This window comes from Ranitomeya variabilis, chromosome 1 (assembly GCF_051348905.1).
Source record: "Ranitomeya variabilis isolate aRanVar5 chromosome 1, aRanVar5.hap1, whole genome shotgun sequence".
Lineage (NCBI taxonomy): Eukaryota > Metazoa > Chordata > Amphibia > Anura > Dendrobatidae > Ranitomeya > Ranitomeya variabilis.
In genome coordinates, this window is record NC_135232.1 from 113,198,211 (window position 1) to 113,217,628 (window position 19,418).

General features: G+C 42.5%; 1 protein-coding gene across 1 annotated transcript; it reads left to right on the plus strand.

The window, feature by feature from the left end:
* Positions 1 to 10,117: 10,117 nt before the first annotated feature.
* On the plus strand, positions 10,118 to 12,213 carry FOXD1 (forkhead box D1). The gene has a single exon (XM_077287786.1). The coding sequence runs from the start codon at positions 10,492 to 10,494 to the stop codon at positions 11,524 to 11,526; it is 1,035 nt and encodes a 344-aa protein (XP_077143901.1). The 5' UTR covers positions 10,118 to 10,491; the 3' UTR covers positions 11,527 to 12,213.
* The last annotated feature ends 7,205 nt before the right edge of the window (positions 12,214 to 19,418 follow it).

Below are 19,418 nucleotides of genomic sequence, written 5' to 3' on the forward strand. Positions count from 1 at the left end.
AATTTCCCCACCCTAATTTTGCCCCTGCCCAAAGGTGGAGGACTATGATATGTCATAAATCGGTGTCATGGGAATACCCCCTTGAATTTTTTTACAGAAATCAAAAAATACCTGTCGAGAGGTGCAGAAGTCTTATTGACAGTTACAGGAATTGTTTGATTGCCGTGATTGCCTCAAAAGGTTGTGCAACAAAATATTAAGTTAAGGGTACCATCATTTCTGTCCAGGCCTATTTCATGAGTTTTATTTGCTAAAAAATTCTGTGGAAGCATGGTTGAAAAGCAATGTCTGACTTTCATTTGTTTATTTTCATAGATCTTTTATTTATTATTACTTTTGTCAGATTCAAGTTATTTTTGTGACCATTGTGGGATTTTCTGTTATGAAACGAGGGGTAAAAACAATTTTGACCACATATGTATATAATATCTGTTGATAGTTTTATATATTAGTTTGAGGTTAGGACTAGAATTACAAGCACCTTTGATCTAGCGCCATCCAGTGGATTATTAAAGGACGCTCTCAAAAATACCACGTAGTGCATAGCATGAAGGTGCAGTATAAAGACACATATGATGCATATGATGCATTCATACTGACCTATGCACTGTTAGTGATCATTCCCCAAACAAGAAAGTCAGACTTGAAGGTATGTTCACCCAACATATTTTTCACGCTCTGTAACCAACATGAAAAAACACTAAATAAATGCTTAAAAATAAACATGCAATCCTTTTATTCTCTAAAATATAAGCTGCTGTCAGTGATGTATAGCGGCGAATCTACTGCATAATGAAAAACACAGGAGCGCTTGGCAAAGTGAGTAGTCTGAATATGGCAGGGTCGGGCGAGATAGATGCCATCCAAACGATCGGAATCAGACAGCTTCCCTCTACTATTCTTTGTGCCATTGGCTGCAACACAACTCCAAAGCATGATTGATCCACCCCCTTGCTTATTGGTTGGTGAGATGTTCTATTCCTGAAATTTTGTGCCCTTTTTACTCCACAAATACCCTTGACCATTGTGGCCAAAGAGTTCTATTTTAACCTCATCGGTCCACAGGACTTGTTTCCAAAATGCATGCTTGCTTAGAAGGTCTTTTGAATACTTCTGACGCTGAAAATTATGGTGAGGATGTGTAGCGCCCCCACTGCCGCAGGGCCGAGGGGTACCCGGTACCGGGCCTCTGAGTCTCTGCTCTGGGGTTGTCACGGTGGCTAGACCCGGTCCGTGACCCTGCTGAGGGGCGCCCAAATAATAGGTGTGGATGGTGGTGGTAGTGCGGTGCAGTGCTGGTCACAGTAAATAACGAGGACACCAGGTTGCAGTCTCTTTACCTCTTTACTGAAGGTCTCGAGGTGTCCAATCCAGGGCACTGTTAACCGGGCTGTCTGAGACCGGCCGGTCCGAAGGCACATCAGGAGTCCCCTTTATCAGGTGGGAATCAGCGTCTACCTTCTAGCGCCTATGTGTATTGTAGTCCTTCCCTGCTGAGCACCCCGGGATGGTCCTCACAACTTATTCTGTCTGTCTCTGATCTTCGTTCTCTCCGTCCCCCAGATAATATGGCTAGGACGCACCCGTATGACGGGGTAGGCCTGGAGTTCTTCCGGGACTCTAGAGTCGCCCCTCTCCCACAGCTGCCTCCGTTGTCTGCTTAGGTGTTTCAGTGAGGCAGCCAAACTATAATTGGCTGCCCTGCCGTGGTTTGAAGTAATACTTAAAGTCTCTTACTTTTTCGGCGTTCCGGCCACCGACTGTTTGCGCCTCAGAAGGATGTTGCCTCGGTCTTACAGCACAACTCCTTCTGATCCTATTGCCTCTTTGCTGTATTCCTGCTTTTCTCACTCAGCACAATAAACCTCGCTTCTTGTCCTTTCTTAGGAATCTGTCAGGATCCCATCCCTGACAGGTCCTCTCTCTAGCTCTTCCCAGTTACTTCTCACTGTCTTCCTGTCCAACCCCCAGTTTTACCAGAGTGTGAGGAGTGGCCTACTAGATAGAACCACTCCCCCTGGTGGCCGGAGTGTGAAGTGTAGTGTGAGTGTTACCTGGTCAGGTGAACTCCTTTAGTGCAATCAGACGCAACATCGCCCCCCTTAGCGGCAGAGCGACGTTACTGCAACGACCAGGACTCTGGGGCGCTGCAGATGCAGGAGAGGTTTTCTTTTGATGACTCTTCTATGAAGGCCATCTTACTGAAATTTTGCGTGGTCTTCCAGACCTTATTTGACCTCCATTGCTCCTGTTAAGTGCCATTTCTGAATTTCATTTTGAACAGAAGAAAGGGCAACTTGAAAATGCTTTGCAATCTTATGGCCTTCTCCTGATTTGTGTGCCTCCATATTTTCAGAGTGCTAGGTCTGCTTAGAAAAACCCATGGCTGCAGTTTTTGGCTGGGTTTTTATAAAGCTAGTAAATTTGCACCACCTGGCCTTTCCTAATGATTATAGTGAACAAGCCATAACACTAAGAGACTAATTAAGTTCTGAAACCTTTGGTCTGAGCACACAGATTTCCAAGGAAGCCCAAAATTTAGCATCGGCCCATTTTCCTTTTTGTAATTTTTAAAATGTAAAAATTGACTATATGTATGTATATATATATATATATATATATATATATATATATATATATATGCAGGGCCCCAGAGTCCTGGTCGTTGCAGTAGTGTCATTCTTCCACCAGGGGGAGTGATATTACGTCTGGAGGCAATAAAGGAGATCTTCTGTCCAGGTATCACAACCACACACAACACACTTCACACTCCAGTCCACCAGGGGGAGCAAAGGTTCTGTCTACTAGGCCACTCCTCACAGGTAAAACTGGTGGGTTGGTTAAGAAGTTAGACAGAAGCTGACTGGGCTTCAGCCAGACAGTCAGAGCTCGACAGAGTTTGGCAGAAGCTGGCTGGAGTGGGTTCCAGCCAGATCCAGACTGCGGTCTGTGGAAGACGAGGGTCCATGGAGCTGCGCCTGCCCCACGTGCGGCAGCATCCAAAGAGAGAGACATTGAAAGGAAGCATGTTGTAGTGAGTGAGAAATGAAGGCATAGCAACAAGTGGATACCAGAGAGGATAGTGACCGAAGAGAAACAGCATCCTTCTGGTGCGCATTCCGGTAGCCAGAATACCGAGGGAGTAAAGTGCTCTACGCCATTGCTTAATAGATTGGCAGGACAGTCAATTCCAAGTTGGCTGCCCGACCTTAATACCTAAGAAGACACGGTGGCAAATTGTGGGGGTCGGGGCGTCTCTAGGGTCCCTATAAACAAGCCTCAGGCCATCAGTCATACGGGATTTGTTCTATCCGACCACGGGGAACAGAGAGAGAAGAGTAATAACAGTGAGGACCTTATTAGAGCTTAAGCAAGTGAGGACCTACTGTGTTACTGTGCGCATAGGAAGGCTATTGCATTCCACCTGGATAAGGAGACACTGGATTTGCCTTCAGACCGGCCGGACTCTGCCTACCCTGTGATCCGGCGCCCAGGACTGTGGACACTGAAGCCTTCAGTAAAAGGTAAAGAGACTGCAACCTTGTGTCCTCGTTATTCACCGCGCCTACACCATCCACCATCTACACTTCTGGGAAGCCCTGGGGATACACTTCACCTGTGGGAAGGTATACCATCCAGCTGCCATAACACCACCCCAGCGGACCCCTAAGCAGCATCTGTCACCCTGACCGAATACCACAGGTGGCGTCACGAACATCATATAAACTTTTCCTTTCATTGGACACCCCTCAAAGGGCGACGGACCGGGTCGGGCCACCGTGACATCCCCCGAACCGAAGGACCCGGTGCCGGGTACCCCATTACCCTTGCATGGGGGCGCTCCATGTCCCTATTACTGTACCTGATATTCCCAATACTGAGCTGCTGCTGCCGTATGTGTCCCTATTACACCACTTGATACCCCAATACTGAGCCTCTGCTGCCGTATGCGTCCCTATTACTGCCCCTGATACCCCAATACTGAGCCGCTGCTGCCGTATGTGTCCCTATTACTGCCCCTGAAACCCCAATACTGAGCCGCTGCTGCCGTATGTATCCTATTACTACACCTGCTGTGTGGTTCTCTGTGCCCACTAAATTCTAAAGCAACTCTCTACAATATAGTAATGCCCTGTGCAAGTGCCCTAGAAAACAGTGCCCATATTTTGCCCCCTAGAAAGTAATAATGTCCTGTGTGCCCCTCTGATAGCCACAGTAACCTGAGTTCCCTTATAACAATAAGTGCCCACTTTACATTTAATAATGTCCCGAGACTCCCCCCTGTACAGTTCCCCTATACACAGCATGATGCTCTCTTATACACAGTATAATGCACCCCCTCACTGTATAGTACCACCCACACAGTATACTGACTCCTTAGTAGCCCCCAAACTGTTTGATGGCTCCAACACTGTATAATGACCCCCACACTGTAATCTCCATGCTGTATGATGGCTCCCTAGATAGCCTCCATATACAGTAGCCTAATGCATGAAATAGTCCACAATATAGTATAATGCACTCCCCATAGGCAGACTCTATAGCATAAGGCAGCACCCCTATAGGCAGACCCTGTAATAAGGCAGCCCCCATAGTCAGACCCTGTAATAAGGCAGCACCCCCATGGTCAGACTCTGTAATAAGGCAGCCCCCATAGTCAGACCCTGTAATAAGGCAACACCCCCATGATCAGACCCTGTAATAAGGCAGCCCCCATAGGCAGACCCTGTAATAAGGCAGCACCCCCATGGTCAGACCCTGTAGTAAGGCAGCACCCCTATAGGCAGACACTATAATAAGGCAGCCCCCATAGTCAGACTCTGTAATAAGGCAGCACCCCCATAGTCAGACCCTGTAATAAGGCAGCACCCCTATAGGCAGACCCTGTAATGAGGCAGCACCCCTATAGGCAGACCCTGTATTGAGGCAGCACCCCTATAGGCAGACCCTGTAATAAGGCAGCCCCCATAGTCAGACCCTGTAATAAGGCAGCATCCCTATAGGCAGACCATGTAATAAGGCAGCACCCCTATAGGCAGACCCTGTCTGTAATAAGGCAGCACCCCCATAGTCAGACCCTGTAATAAGGCAGCACCCATAGTCAAACCCTGTAATAAGGCAGCCCCCATAGTCAGACCCCTTAATAAGGCAGCCCCCATAGTCAGACCCTGTAATAAGGCAGCTCCCATAATCAGACCCTGTAATAAGGCAGCTCCCATAGTCAGACGCTGTAATAAGGCAGCCCCCATAGTCAGACCCTGTAATAAGGCAGCCCCATAGTCAGACCCTTTAATAAGGCAGCCCCCCATAGGCAGACCCTGTAATAAGGCAGGCCCCATAGTCATACGCTGTAATAAGGCAGCCACCCCATAGTCAGACCCTGTAATAAGGCAGCCCCCATAGTCAAACCCTGTAATAAGGCAGCCCCCATAGTCAGACCCCTTAATAAGGCAGCCCCCACAGGCAGACCCTGTAATAAGGCAGCACCCCCATAGTCAGACCCTGTAATAAGGCAGCCCCTATAGTCAGACCCTGTAATAAGGCAGCACCCCCATAGTCAGACCCCTTAATAAGGCAGCACCCATAGTCAGACCCTCTAATAAGGCAGCCCCCTTAATCAGACCATGTAATAAGGCAGCTCCCATAGTCAGACGCTGTAATAAGGCAGCCCCCATAGTCAGACCCTGTAATAAGGCAGCCCCCATAGTCAGACCCTGTAATAAGGCAGCACCCCCATAGTCAGACCCTGTAATAAGGCAGCAGCACCCATAAAAAAATAAATAAATACTCACCTCTCTTCTTCCTGGTTCCTGCGCTGCTCCCGCTGATCTCCTGACAGCGGGCGCCGGGCAGTGACGTCATCGTGCCCGCTGTCAGTGTCGGCAACGTCAGATGCCGACACTGACAGGGGGATGATGGGAGAAGTAGCGCAGCGCTCCTTCTCCCATCAATGCGATCAGCTGTATCAGCTTAATGCCGGTACAGTTGATCTTTCGATGACGGTGGGGGGGCCACTGCTGGCACCGGCCCCCCCGCCTGCTCAGGGGCCCCACAGCGGACGGGCGGCAGAGCAAGGAGATCAATTCTCCCTGCTCTGCCGCAGATTGTAACTGTATCGGCGAGCGCAGTGCGCCGATACAGTTACAGTAGCGTAGCTCCGGGAGGGCCCCCTCAGAGCACCGGGCCCGGGGCGCCCGCACCCTCTGCCCCCTGGTAGCTACGCTACTGGCTAACACCCTTAGTGAAACATACCTCCCCTCCAGTACTTTCCAAGTAACATTGTCACACCACATACGGCAATCGGGCTACAGTAGTTTCCTGGATCAATGTTCCATCACATACTCTAGTGCCCATAACCTGTAGTGTTATATTGTTGAATATTTGCATTATTTTTTAGATACTTATATTATATATGTTTTTCCTCCCTCAGTGGTAACATGCTCAAAACACATTTTTATGGGGAGATACTGGCGAGGGTTGAGACATAGTTATGTGCTCGTGATATTCACTCTCTGTACACTCTGTGCTCTAATAGGACCATGAATTTAAAGTGGTATTTGGTAGAGAAAGGTTGAACTTGATGGACCTAGGTCTTTTTCCAGCTATGTAACTATGTAGCAGAGATTTTATTAATTTGTGGTTTTTAGTCAAAGAAATCATAGCAACATACACAACAGTATGTGATATGGTTCTGTATAATAATAATAATTTTATTTATATAGCACCAAAATATTCTGTAGCACTTCACAGTTAGAATTATGCAACATATTATAGGCTAGAATGGCTTTGTGCATTGGGTCCTAGCTGAGGTTTATGTTGATTTTATATTGAATAAAAAAGACCCTAACAGACTATAATAAAGCTTCACGTTGGTTAATGCAGTGATAAGTGTAAATGTACACTTGTGAGCAATATGGAAGAACAGTGACTGTGGCTATGGCAGTATCAGTGGATATGATCATACTTGTGTAGTATGTTGCAGATGTCATCATCAGTTTACTTTAATTTTACTATGAAATCAGGTTTGAAGGTAAGGCTAAGTGCACACGTTGCAGAATTGCTGCGGAAAGTTCTGCGGCAATTCCGCAGCTCCTGCCGTGGGTATATCGCATGTGGAATTGGCATGCGTATTCCTGCTAAACGCTAGCGTTTTACAAGCGTAATTAGCTTACAGAATGCTAGCGTTTTCCAAACGATCTGTAGCATCGCTTGGAAAACTGATTGACAGGTTGGTCACACTTGTCAAGCATAGTGTTTGACAAGTGTGACAAACTTTTTACTATTGATGCTGCCTATGCAGCATCAATAGTAAAAGATCTAATGTTAAAAATAATTTTAAAAAATAAAAAAATAGTTATTCTCACCTTCCGACGTCACCCGATCTCCTCAGCAGTGCACGCGGTGGCTGGGATGCTGTGTGCGAAGGACCTGGGATGACGTCATGGTCTCATGACCACGACGTCATCGCAGGTCCTTCGCACACAGCATCCCAGCCACCGCGTGCACCGCTGAGAGGCGGGAGGACTCCGGGGGCCATCGGAAGGTGAGAATATCACGATTTTTTATTTTAATTCTTTTTTTTAACAATTATATGGTGCCCAGTCCATGGAGGAGAGTCTCCTCTCCTGCACCCTGGGTACCATCCGCACATGATCCGCTTACTTCCCGCATGGTGGGCATAGCCCCATGCGGGAAGTAAGCGGACCAATGCATTCCTAGGTGTGCGGAATCCCCGCGATTCCGCAAATTAATGAACATGCTGCATTTTTTTCCGGAATGCGTTTCCGCTCAGGAAAAAAACGCAGCATGTGCATACAAAATGCGGATTGCATTCTTTTAATAGGATGCTTAATGTGAGCGTTTTTTTCGCGGTTTTATAGCGAAAAAACGAGAAAAATCCGGAACGTGTGCACACAGCCTAACAGTACACATGCACGCACCCACCCACATACACACACACTACTAGAGATACTACATAACGTCCACCAGGTGGCGCCGCTGCCCTGCACAAAGCCCAGTGGTGACTTCTAGTACAGGGGAAGACAGATTTCCCAGATCTGCAGCACACTCTGATTCTGTCACTACTCGTACATGCAGGGGACAAACATGGTGATCACAGGACAACGTGACTGTGAATGTTCAGGTTACAGTAATATTAATGATTGCAGAGGAGCTGACGTCATAGTGAACTTTGTCTATTGGAGTCTCCTGCGACTTTCTGTTTACTCTCCTTTATGGCCTGGAAGAAGGAAATCTTAAAGTCTTCACAAGTCAGCGCTCATTGTATCATTGTATCTTTGTATATACCTGCAAGATGGACCGGCACCTACTACTAATAATAATAACACATATATGGGAGCAGATAAATGGTGGCTCTTCGACGACCACTACAACTCCCAGCATCTGGAAAACGTCCGACGTCTCTGCTAGGAGTTGTCGCACACTTCTGGTTAGGGTACAATCTGCGCCAAATACTCCGCAGTCAGCAGAACCATTGGGACTTACTGACATGCTGAAGATGAGATACTAACTCCAGATTGTCAGGAGCGACCACACATGATTCTGTGCGGAGTCTCCAGATAAATGACGAATGATTACTATAATAATAATAATAATAATAATCTATGGGCATAAACGTTACTGTAATAAATGTAAAAGGTGCAAATGTCAGGACGGCAGGGAAACAGTACAAGAAAATCATCTTATTACAGCCGTGTATGTGGGACAAATCTATCTTATAGCTAATTATGTATGCAGGCATTTATTTATTTATCATCTATTATTTATGGATCTGTTTATTTGTTTATACATTGATCTATCTTTTTGTCAATATTCATATATTTATTATCTATCGATATTTCTCTATCTCTGGTGACTACATGTCATAATACTGATAGTGCAGATTTGATTACATTGCATCAGCAGTCCGCACAATGGAGGGTGCAAGTGCCAAGAGAGAGATCTTGTTATTCATGTACATAAGATACAGAAAGGAAGGAAGCCCCTCAGGAGATCCAGTGTGGGGAAAACAGACTTCATTAGCCCGAATGGCTACATCTGGACAATTAGTCCGCTTTTGGCTTCACAGGATCTTCTGGAGTGCTAGCTCTTTTTGGATTATCTATCTATTTATCTATTATCTATCTATCTGTTATATATATATACTATCTATCTATTATCTGTCTATCGCCCTATCCATCTATCTTTGGTAACTAACTACATATAATTACAATAGTTATATGTGTCCATTTTTTGTTTAGTAACTATTTCACACTATTGATTTATTATTAACTAGGCTATATACGGTAGATTATTAATTTATTATCATTGAAAATAAATTGTTATAATTATGATTGATGATTTCCATAAAATGTGAACATCCAATCCTGCTCAGGTGGTGTTGTGTGTAACAATGTGTATATTAGAGTGTGTATAATCACGCAAAGATAGATAACAGATAGACACATACATGCATGTGTAGCTCTATCTTGGCGTTATCACATATACAGTAATATACACATTGTTACACACAACACAATGTTAGCATTATTGGATGAAAATCATTAATTATAATTATTTCAAATAATTTTCAGTGATCACAATCTACACAGCCCAGGTAGTAAAAATTAATAGTATGAAATATTTCCAATGTATAAAAATGTGCACTTAATTGTGTATGCCAGTATTGTTATTACATAGAAAGATTATTCTATAGATAGATAGATAGATGTATTATCTATCTTTCTATATGTTATTGATCATTCTATCTATCAATCATTATCTATCTATATATCTATTATCTATCTTATATATCTATTATCTATCTATCCTTCTATCTATCTATCCTTCTATCCATCTATCTATCTATTATCTATCTACCATCTATCTATCTTTTATCTATCCTATCTATCTATTATCTATTTATCTATCCTTCTATCTATCCTTCTATCTATCCTATCTATTATCTATCTACTATCTATCTATCTATCTATCTATCTATCTATCTATCTATCTATCTATCTATCTCTACAGTATTTATCTCTCTGCCTGTCCATGTGTCAGTGTGCAGAGGTGCGCCCACGGTGCTGGCAGGGCAGAGTGTGCTGTGAGTGCCATCTCCCATTGTCCTGGGCTGGGGGCAGTGGGTGACGTTGGCAGCCATGTGATGTGATTGCTATAAGGAGGGTGGACCCGCCCTCCTCCCGTGGACTGAGCTCCTCATCTGTTCCTGGGCTCCTCATCTGTTCCTGGGCTCCTCATCTGCTCCTGGGCTCCTCATCTGTTCCTGGGCTCCTCATCTGTTCCTGGGCTCCTCATCTGCTCCTGGGCTCCTCATCTGTTCCTGGGCTCCTCATCTGTTCCTGGGTCCTCATCTGCTCCTGGGCTCCTCTTGCCTGCATGCAGCAGGTCTGCGCCCCATCACCCAGCACCAGCGCCCACAGGAGAGGGGTCTCCTCCAGCCCCCCAGCCTTATGAGCTGCCCTGCCAGCCATGACTCTGAGCTCTGACATGACCGATGCCTCTGCCCTGGCTGATGAGACCGACATAGACGTGGTGGGCGAGGGGGAGGACGAGGAGCCCAGGGGCTGCCACTATGCTCAGGAGGAAGAGGAGGAAGAAGAGGAGGAGGTGGTGGTGGCCGAGGAGCTGCTGATGCCCAGGTCCCCGCAGTGCTCATCTACCAAAGAGCCCTCGTACAAGCCGGGGAGCGGCAGCAAGAGCACCCTGGTGAAGCCCCCCTACTCGTACATTGCCTTAATCACCATGGCCATCCTGCAGAGCCCCAAGAAGCGGCTGACCCTCAGCGAGATCTGCGACTTCATCAGCCAGCGTTTCCCCTATTACCGGGAGAAGTTCCCCGCCTGGCAGAACTCCATCCGCCACAACCTCTCCCTCAACGACTGCTTCGTGAAGATCCCCCGGGAGCCCGGCAACCCCGGCAAGGGCAACTACTGGACGCTGGACCCCGAGTCTGCCGACATGTTTGACAATGGGAGTTTTCTCAGGAGGAGGAAACGCTTCAAGAGGCAGCAAAGCCCCGAGCTGCTGCTCCGGGAGCCCGGCCACTTCCTGCCAGCCTACGGCTACGGACCCTACAGCTGCGGCTATGGCATCCAGCTGCAGCCCTACCACCCACACTCGGCCTTGATTGCCTTCCAGTCCCAGCACAGACAGCCAAGTAATGCCATGCCAGCGCCATCCCTGCTGCCAGAGCTGCCCAGGACATGCACCTTCTACCCTCAGCAGCTCAGCCCAGCACTGCCAGCCTCCCTGCAGACTGCCAAGACCCCCAGCTCAGCCCTCAGCAGGTCCTCCACCTTCTCCATAGAGAGCATCATAGGTGGGGGGGACATGAGCCCTGTGCAGTGCAGCCACTCTGCCTCCAAAGCCTCGGGGGTCCCCGTGATCTCCAGGGCCCTGGTGACTTTCTCCAGCCCTGCTGCTGCTGCCTTAGGGGGGGCCCTGCAGCCTGGAACAGTTCTTACCAATGGGGAACCTTATACCACTAGGATTGCAGACTCTTAATACAAAGCAGGCTTGTGCTGAGAAGGTAGGATCCTTTCTGTGGCTTCTGCATTACTTTTGCCTTTATGTGCCAGTGGTGATACATGGAAGGCCCTAGCAGCCATAATGTGTATTGGTACCAAGCCAAGGTAACCTGCAAAAAAGCCTTCACCACAGTGGCATGGTACTTTACCCCCATACTCTGCCAGTTTGGGGGGCTCTCAGGTCTGCCAGAGTCATAGCAAGTCTCTAAGGATAAAAGCAATAAGTCTTTCCTAGTGCACCAGATGATTGACATGTTTACACACAGACAACTGTCATTTGTTATTGGATCCTGTGTTTTGTATTATAATAGACTGGGGGGGTTTTCTACTTAAGAGTTCTTACTGCCAAGTATTATTGTACCGAGCTCATGTCAACATTTTTCACTTTTTTTTTTTCAAAAAAATAAAATGTTTAATTTTAAAAATACTAATAGTGAAGTTTATTTTTTTTATATATCTATTTATATAGAGGAAAAATACATTGCAAAATATGTCCTTGCTCTTCTCTATTCTATATAGTCCTGTTACATTGGCATTCTGCACCACGAATTCCTAAGTGTATCAGTGAGCAACATGCAAAATAACACACAGCCAGATACAATGTCATAGAGAAAATATACTGGTTCTTATTTCGGGCAGCTTTACCAAAACTGGGCAAATTGGTATTACAATTAATTCCGAATATTTTTATTTCTTCGATTTACTGGATGCAGGAAAGTTTTCTACTGAAGAAAAATAAAAACAAGTTATTCGATGGTTGACTTTACTTGTCTTTTAATACTTCTATCTATTATTTATTTAGTTTCTTCAAACTAAAAGATAAACTAGTTTCTATGGATAGATCAGTCTCTTTAAACTAATAACTCTCTAATTATAAAAAAGAGAACTAGTATCCATTTATATCTATTATCTATTTAGATAATTAGACAAGCGGGTTGGTGTTCGTAATGTATATACATATATATATATATATATATATATATATATATATATATATATATATGTGTGTGTGTGTGTGTTATATATATGTGTATGTATGTGTGTGTTATATATATAAATATGTATGTATGTGTGTGTTATATATATATGTGTGTGTGTGTGTGCATATATATGTATATAATGCATATGTGTGCATATGTTCACATATTATATACACATATATACGCGCACACATATCTGTAAATATTTATACTATATACACACTGTTTGCATACCTATATATACATGCAAGTATGCAAAAAGTGTGTATATAGTATAAATATTTACAGATATATGTGTGCACGTATATATATATATATATATATATATATATATATATACATATATATATATATGTGTGCTAATATGCGAAAATATGGATAGACAGATAGGTCGGCAGACCATTCCCAGGCAAATGTAACATATAGATATCCTGTACGCCTGCTCTTAGGAACGTACACATAGATTTTCAGAAACATTTATGGTTAATGAGTAGCATAAATTGTAGATTGATACAATTATCCTAATTTCTTAGAACTTTGCCTCGAGTTTTCATTCTTTCTTTACTTTTTTCTTCTTTTATTTCACTTTTCTGAGACCTAGCTCTTAATTTCCCAGCCTTAGAATTCCATACCTGAACTCCAGTCCTGATATCAAGCAGAGAACCAGAGAGCTGCCCCTGCTATGTGCAGAACTTGTTTGGGTTTCTGTTGTCTTTACCTTAAAGTTACATTACTGTATGTTATGATCTAAAGCTGGTACTGTGTGCAGTACACTGGGAGGAGATGGCAGTAGTACTAGGGATAGTGGGAGTGATAGTGTGCAGTGTATTCGTGAGGTTTTCTAATGCTCATGGAGCAGAATTAGGGCAATTGCAGCCTCTGGAGGTCATTTCTTCACCTCGGGGGCAATAATTTCACCCTGCGAGGAGATGGATTAAATTCTCTTCTCTTGTTCCTCAGCTCCTAATGGACTGGAGAAGTAGAAAGCAGCTTCATACTGCTGACATTCTCATCACATTCTACAATTCACTTCTAAAGCATGTGTGCCTGCAGAAGAAGCAGCATTCTTTTCACCATATTGACTGTGCACAATAATATCTAATTTAATCTAATCAATCTATCTATCTATCTAGTTATCTATCTATTTTTCTGGAGGATTAATTATATATGTTTTTATAATTCAAAATAGGGAAATTATATATAATATTGGCTACACAATGATTTTTATTATTTACATTTATCTTATTTGTATCTATTTAATATCTATCTACCTATTTATCTATGTAATTATTTGTATGCCTATTTATGTATATTTCTATATGTATCATTCATCTATCTTAATTTATGAAATATGTGTACGCCTATTCATCTATATATCTATACATCTCATTCATCTATCTTAATTTATGAAATATGTGTACGCCTATTCATCTATATATCTATACATCTCATTCATCTATATTAACTTATAAATCCATGCATCTATTTCTATATCTACGTAGTTATATATAATTACTATAGATACTACTATATACTATATATGCTACTACTACATCTATGTGTCATCTATTATTTTTCTGTCTGCACATCATCTATTTATTAATCTATCTATCTATCTATCTATCTATCTATCTATCTATCTATCTATCTATCTGTTATCTATCTATCTATCTATCTATCTATCTATCTATCGATCTGTCATCTATCTATGTATCTATCTATGTCTCTATCTATCATCTATCTATATATTATCTATCTATCTATCTATCTATCTATCTATCTATCTATCTATCTATCTATCTATCTATCTATCTATCTACAGTATTATCTATCTATCTATCTATCTATCTATGTCTCTATGTTTTGTTTGCATGAGAATCAGATAGACACATCCCTCTACAATGCTTTGTTTGCAAACTCTTTACTATGGGTCACCTCTTGCATGTAAAATGTTATGAATTATTAAAAAACAGAGACATCTTGGTCAAGTGCATGCAAAGCATCAGGGATTTAAATTCCTTGCAGGAAGTCTTAATAAACATGTAATAATCGCAGCACAGTGCAGGGGCTGTACAGACTGACGGTGCTGCCCTGTTATAACAGTGACTGTGTTATTATAACGCCTATATATTCTATACACAGGGTTATCTATTGTTACAAGAACATATATAATGAAGGTTTCCGGAAAGCAGCCGCCACATCGTGCACAATGCTTCCTATGCAGTAATCCTATATGATCTCCTTTCTGTAGTGGTGAATATGGTTTACATTCATCCCATATACTAATCTGGAACTGTCTGACTTCTTTCCGGATTAAAATATCAATATAATTGATCTGGTGAACTATTTGTACAGTAGAGCTAATAGTTACAAGATGCTGGCACGGCAGCCCCCACTTCAGACTTTATCATGGAGGGAGTTAAGGGGGCAGATGTGCAGTAAGGAACCCACAAGTGCCAGCCCCAAATAACTGCAAGCTCCATGGGCTATTAAACCTGTCTGCCCTGTTTATTCTAGGAGGATAATATGCCTACTATTGGCAGTGCTGCAGCTTTAAAATACATACTTTAGTAATTTCCCCAATAAGATAAATGTGCCCTCATTTTATATAAAGTCATTGCTTATTTTATTCAGGTGTTCATTTATTTAAGACAATTGCAGAAGAATAGCCTGAACGGAATGGACTTTAATTCATCCCTACAGATAAACTATGAGGCCAGTATCGATGTTGGACCTCATTCACACCTCAGTATTTGGTCAGTATCTCGTCAGTATCTCGTCAGTATTTGGTCAGTATCTCATCAGTATTTGGTCAGTATCTCGTCAGTATTTGGTCAGTATCTCGTCAGTATTTGGTCAGTATCTCGTCAGTATCTCGTCAGTATTTGGTCAGTATCTCATCAGTATTTGGTCAGTATGTCATCAGTGTTTATATGCTAAAACCAGGAGGGGACTTTTCAGAGAAAAACTATAATTGAGAGATTGACCCATGTTCTGTGTTTTGGAGACTCTTCTGGTTGTGACATATAAATACTGATGAATTATTGATCAGAAATACTGATGTGTGAATGAAGTCTTTTAATGCGCTGTATTCGGTCACCCGACTTTCCTAGGATTTATGCACTTGGTCTTAAGTAAAATAATGATGGGACCTGCAGGACTTTTGGAAAGTTGGTTACTGTTATTGCAGTCATTTGTATTCTCCTCTCCCGAGATTATTATTATAGCTGAAAACACTGCAGGACTGTGATTTTTTTTTACAAGTATGAAGTATGAGATTAGAAGGACATTATTTGTGTTTAACCTGACAGTAAAGCCTGGCTTAAGTGTGACCCCTATTATGTGTCCTTGGAAGGACTCTACAGCTGTAATCCCGATTTAGAGCTGTAAAAATAAATGTCAGGCCATTGAGAGTGACTGATGAAGAGGGGGCGGCCGCAGCGCGGGCAGAGCAGGGCACACACTGCGGCCCACTGTGCGGAGCAGGTGCTGGGACAATGCCCGGCCGGGGCTCAGCGCTATTGGCATGCTAATCACCGGCTCCTCCACATTACACAGCCGGGCTTGTGGTCACACTGCAAAGAAACGTTACCCAAGAAACTGGTGGCCATCACACCCGGGCTGCAGCCGAGCTCATTAACCCGCAGCCATTCCGAGGGTCTGAGCCAGTGCTGGGAGCACAGGGGAGGACCACACAATAAGAAGCTTCTTACTCCTTGTGCTAGGGCCGGGGAGCCTGGGATGTGGTTACAAGAGGGGAGTAATGAAGGCCTTATGGGGATTGTTATGTGCCACACACAGAGCCGGCAGCCAGTGCTATCCTGCAGCCAGTGCTATCCGGCCTCTGCATGCTCCTCCTGGGTCTGAGCAGCAGCTATTTGTTCCAACAGAGACATGCTGGATATCTGATGAAGCCACCATTATCCTCCTCCTCATCATCATCATCATCATCCTCATCATCATCAGACCATGCACTGTGTATAGCCAGCGCTGCTACAATCCCACTGCATGCTGCAGCTTCACCTTCCAGGTAGCAGGAGTCAGGTGTCCCTCCATTTCTGTTATCCCTTTACTCTATGCAGAAAAACAAATCCTAAGCAAATCTATCTATCTATCTATCTATCTATCTATCTATCTATCTATCCCATCTCTATCTATCTATCTATCTATCTATCTATCTATCTATCTATCTATCTATCTATCTATCTATTATCTATCTATCCATCCATCCATCTATCCATCCATCTATCTATCAAGAAAAAGTAAAAAAAAAAACAATAACACCAGTTGCACATAAAAAAACAGCAAATGAGGGCACAAAGCTTCCCAGGCATAAGCCTAACCGGAACAGTCAAAACAAAAAATGGAAGCAACCCTCCAAAAATACTACAACTTTTACTACATTAATGGCCAATGTGGTGGTGCTTCAATTCATAATGTGAAGTTTTCTCAAATGTAGCTGAGCTGAATGTATTCTTCAATCCTTCATTGGTTCTCCTATTATTAGCTCTATCATACTCTATATCTGTGTGGTATACAAAAAATATTATTACATATATGTTACAAGATTTGTTATTTATTTTTAGGCATTTATTTAAGTCACTCACATAGCACCATTAATTCCACAGCACTTTACAGACATTATCTTCACTGTCCCCTGTTCCTTATCAGTATGTCTTAGTCAATTCTCCATTGACTGTCTATATACTAACATTCTAATATTCAGATGTCACTTTTTCACATACTGTACCTTTTTATCTGTGTTTTCCAGGGTAGAACAGGAACCCACTTTAGTTGATAGTTCTGCTCACATGTTCAATTTTTTCTTGGCAGACCGAGTGTCCATGAAAAAAATCTGGGAGGCATGTCCATTATTAATCTCAGTCTATGAGTCTGTGAAAATCCATGTGCTTTCATTTATTAACATTATCATGGGTAGGAGACATGTTGCTATTTTTTGAGTATATATGGCAAAATCTAAAATCCAACACACAAATAAAAATTGATCATTCTTTAAGCATGAGAAAAAAGGACATCTAAATGACGACTAACTCAGAGAGCAGATACGTCTACGAATTTACTGTATCTATCATCTATCTATCTATCTATCTATCTATCTATCTATCTATCTATCTATCTATCTATCTATCTATCATCTATCTATCTATCTATCTATCTACCTACCATAGAAGAGAAGCAGGACAAAGGCACAGCTGTATGACCTCAGGTTGATGAAGCTGCACATACACCAGGGATTACTGGTGCCACTTTCAAAGAAAAAGAATCTGTATGTCCACATCAAAGAAAGCGGATTGGCACATACCGTCCCGTGCAACAAAATCCTTTATTGTGGCATCATCATACCAAGGGCAGGCAGATAAAACAGTGGAGCAAATACAGACGACGATCGTTTCACGCTTACATTGCGCTTCAACAGGTCATGACCTGTTGAAGCGCAATGTAAGCTTGAAACGATCGTCGTCTGTATTTGCTCCACTGTTTTATCTGCCTGCTGTTGGTATGATGATGCCACAATAAAGGATTTTGTTGCACAGGACGGTATGTGCCAATTCGCTTTCTATCTATCTATCTATCTATCTATCTATCTATCTATCTATCTATGTATCTATCATCTATCTATCTATGCTTCTATCTGTCTGTCTATCTATCTATTATCTATCTATAGATCTATCTATCTATTATCTATCCATCTATCTATCTACTATCTTTTTATCTATAATATTGCTTGAAAGTTTGCGGAAGATTAGATGATAGTATTATCTGTTCAATTAGTCTAAAATAATCACAAATAAATCCTAAATCCCGCGCTTCTATGCAATAATTAAGGGGAGATGATGGAGCTGATTTTACATAGTCTAAAATAAATTTACACTCAATATAAATAGAAAATATTTAGGGAATTACTTCTCCTATGTTGGATACTCACTTCAAGTCCTAGCCATTTTGGAAAGATGTTATATTTACATAGTTACATAGTTATTAAGGTTGAAGGAAGACTTTAAGTCCATCTAGTTCAACCCATAGCCTAGCATGCCCTAACATGTTGAATTTAGATTTATTTATTTTCCCCATTGTTGACAGTGCAGATTTATACCATTTCAGGTAAGTTCTGCCATCTGGAAAATATGAATCAGACAGGTGTATTTTATCCCAGTGAAAATCAGGGATAGTTGTGGGCTGAGTAATCATTCACCACCTATTCTCAAAAAATGGTAAAAATTATGCAGCTCTTACAACAGTGAAATAATTACTATTTTTCAAAAACCTGGATTATACATTGCTTTTTAATATGTATTATTACTTGTATCATGATTATAAATCTCATATGTAAGTTGCATCCTGGACAGTTTATTTTGCCTTGATAAAACCAATGGGAAAAAAGGTGCATACACCATCTATAAATGAATATACATGGCAATAAATCTGTCTCTTCGATTGTAGTTATTATTGAGAATTCAAGCATGCGATCAAGTGAAAAAATGTATTGACCCTTTACTATATTCACCTAAGGTACCTATTCAAGCTATACCTGGCATATACTGTGTATGTGTGAAGAAGGGATGTGCAGGCGTCTGCTTCCTCCATTTTTCAGCCTCAGTATATAGGATTGATACAGCCTGAATGGAACACAGCACTGTCGCTCCGATGTAGCGTTGTGCAACTTGTGTGGTCAACCGTCCAGAAATTCCAGGACGGACTGGAGAAATATGGGCACTTTTTGCTTTGCCCATGAAAGAATATTAAATATGATGTTTTTGAAGCTATAGACACTTATATTATTTTGACTGTAATTATCATCATTTACAGTTTACAATGAATGAAGCCGATGTTGATGCTGATAATTATAATGATTTATTATCGTTTTCCA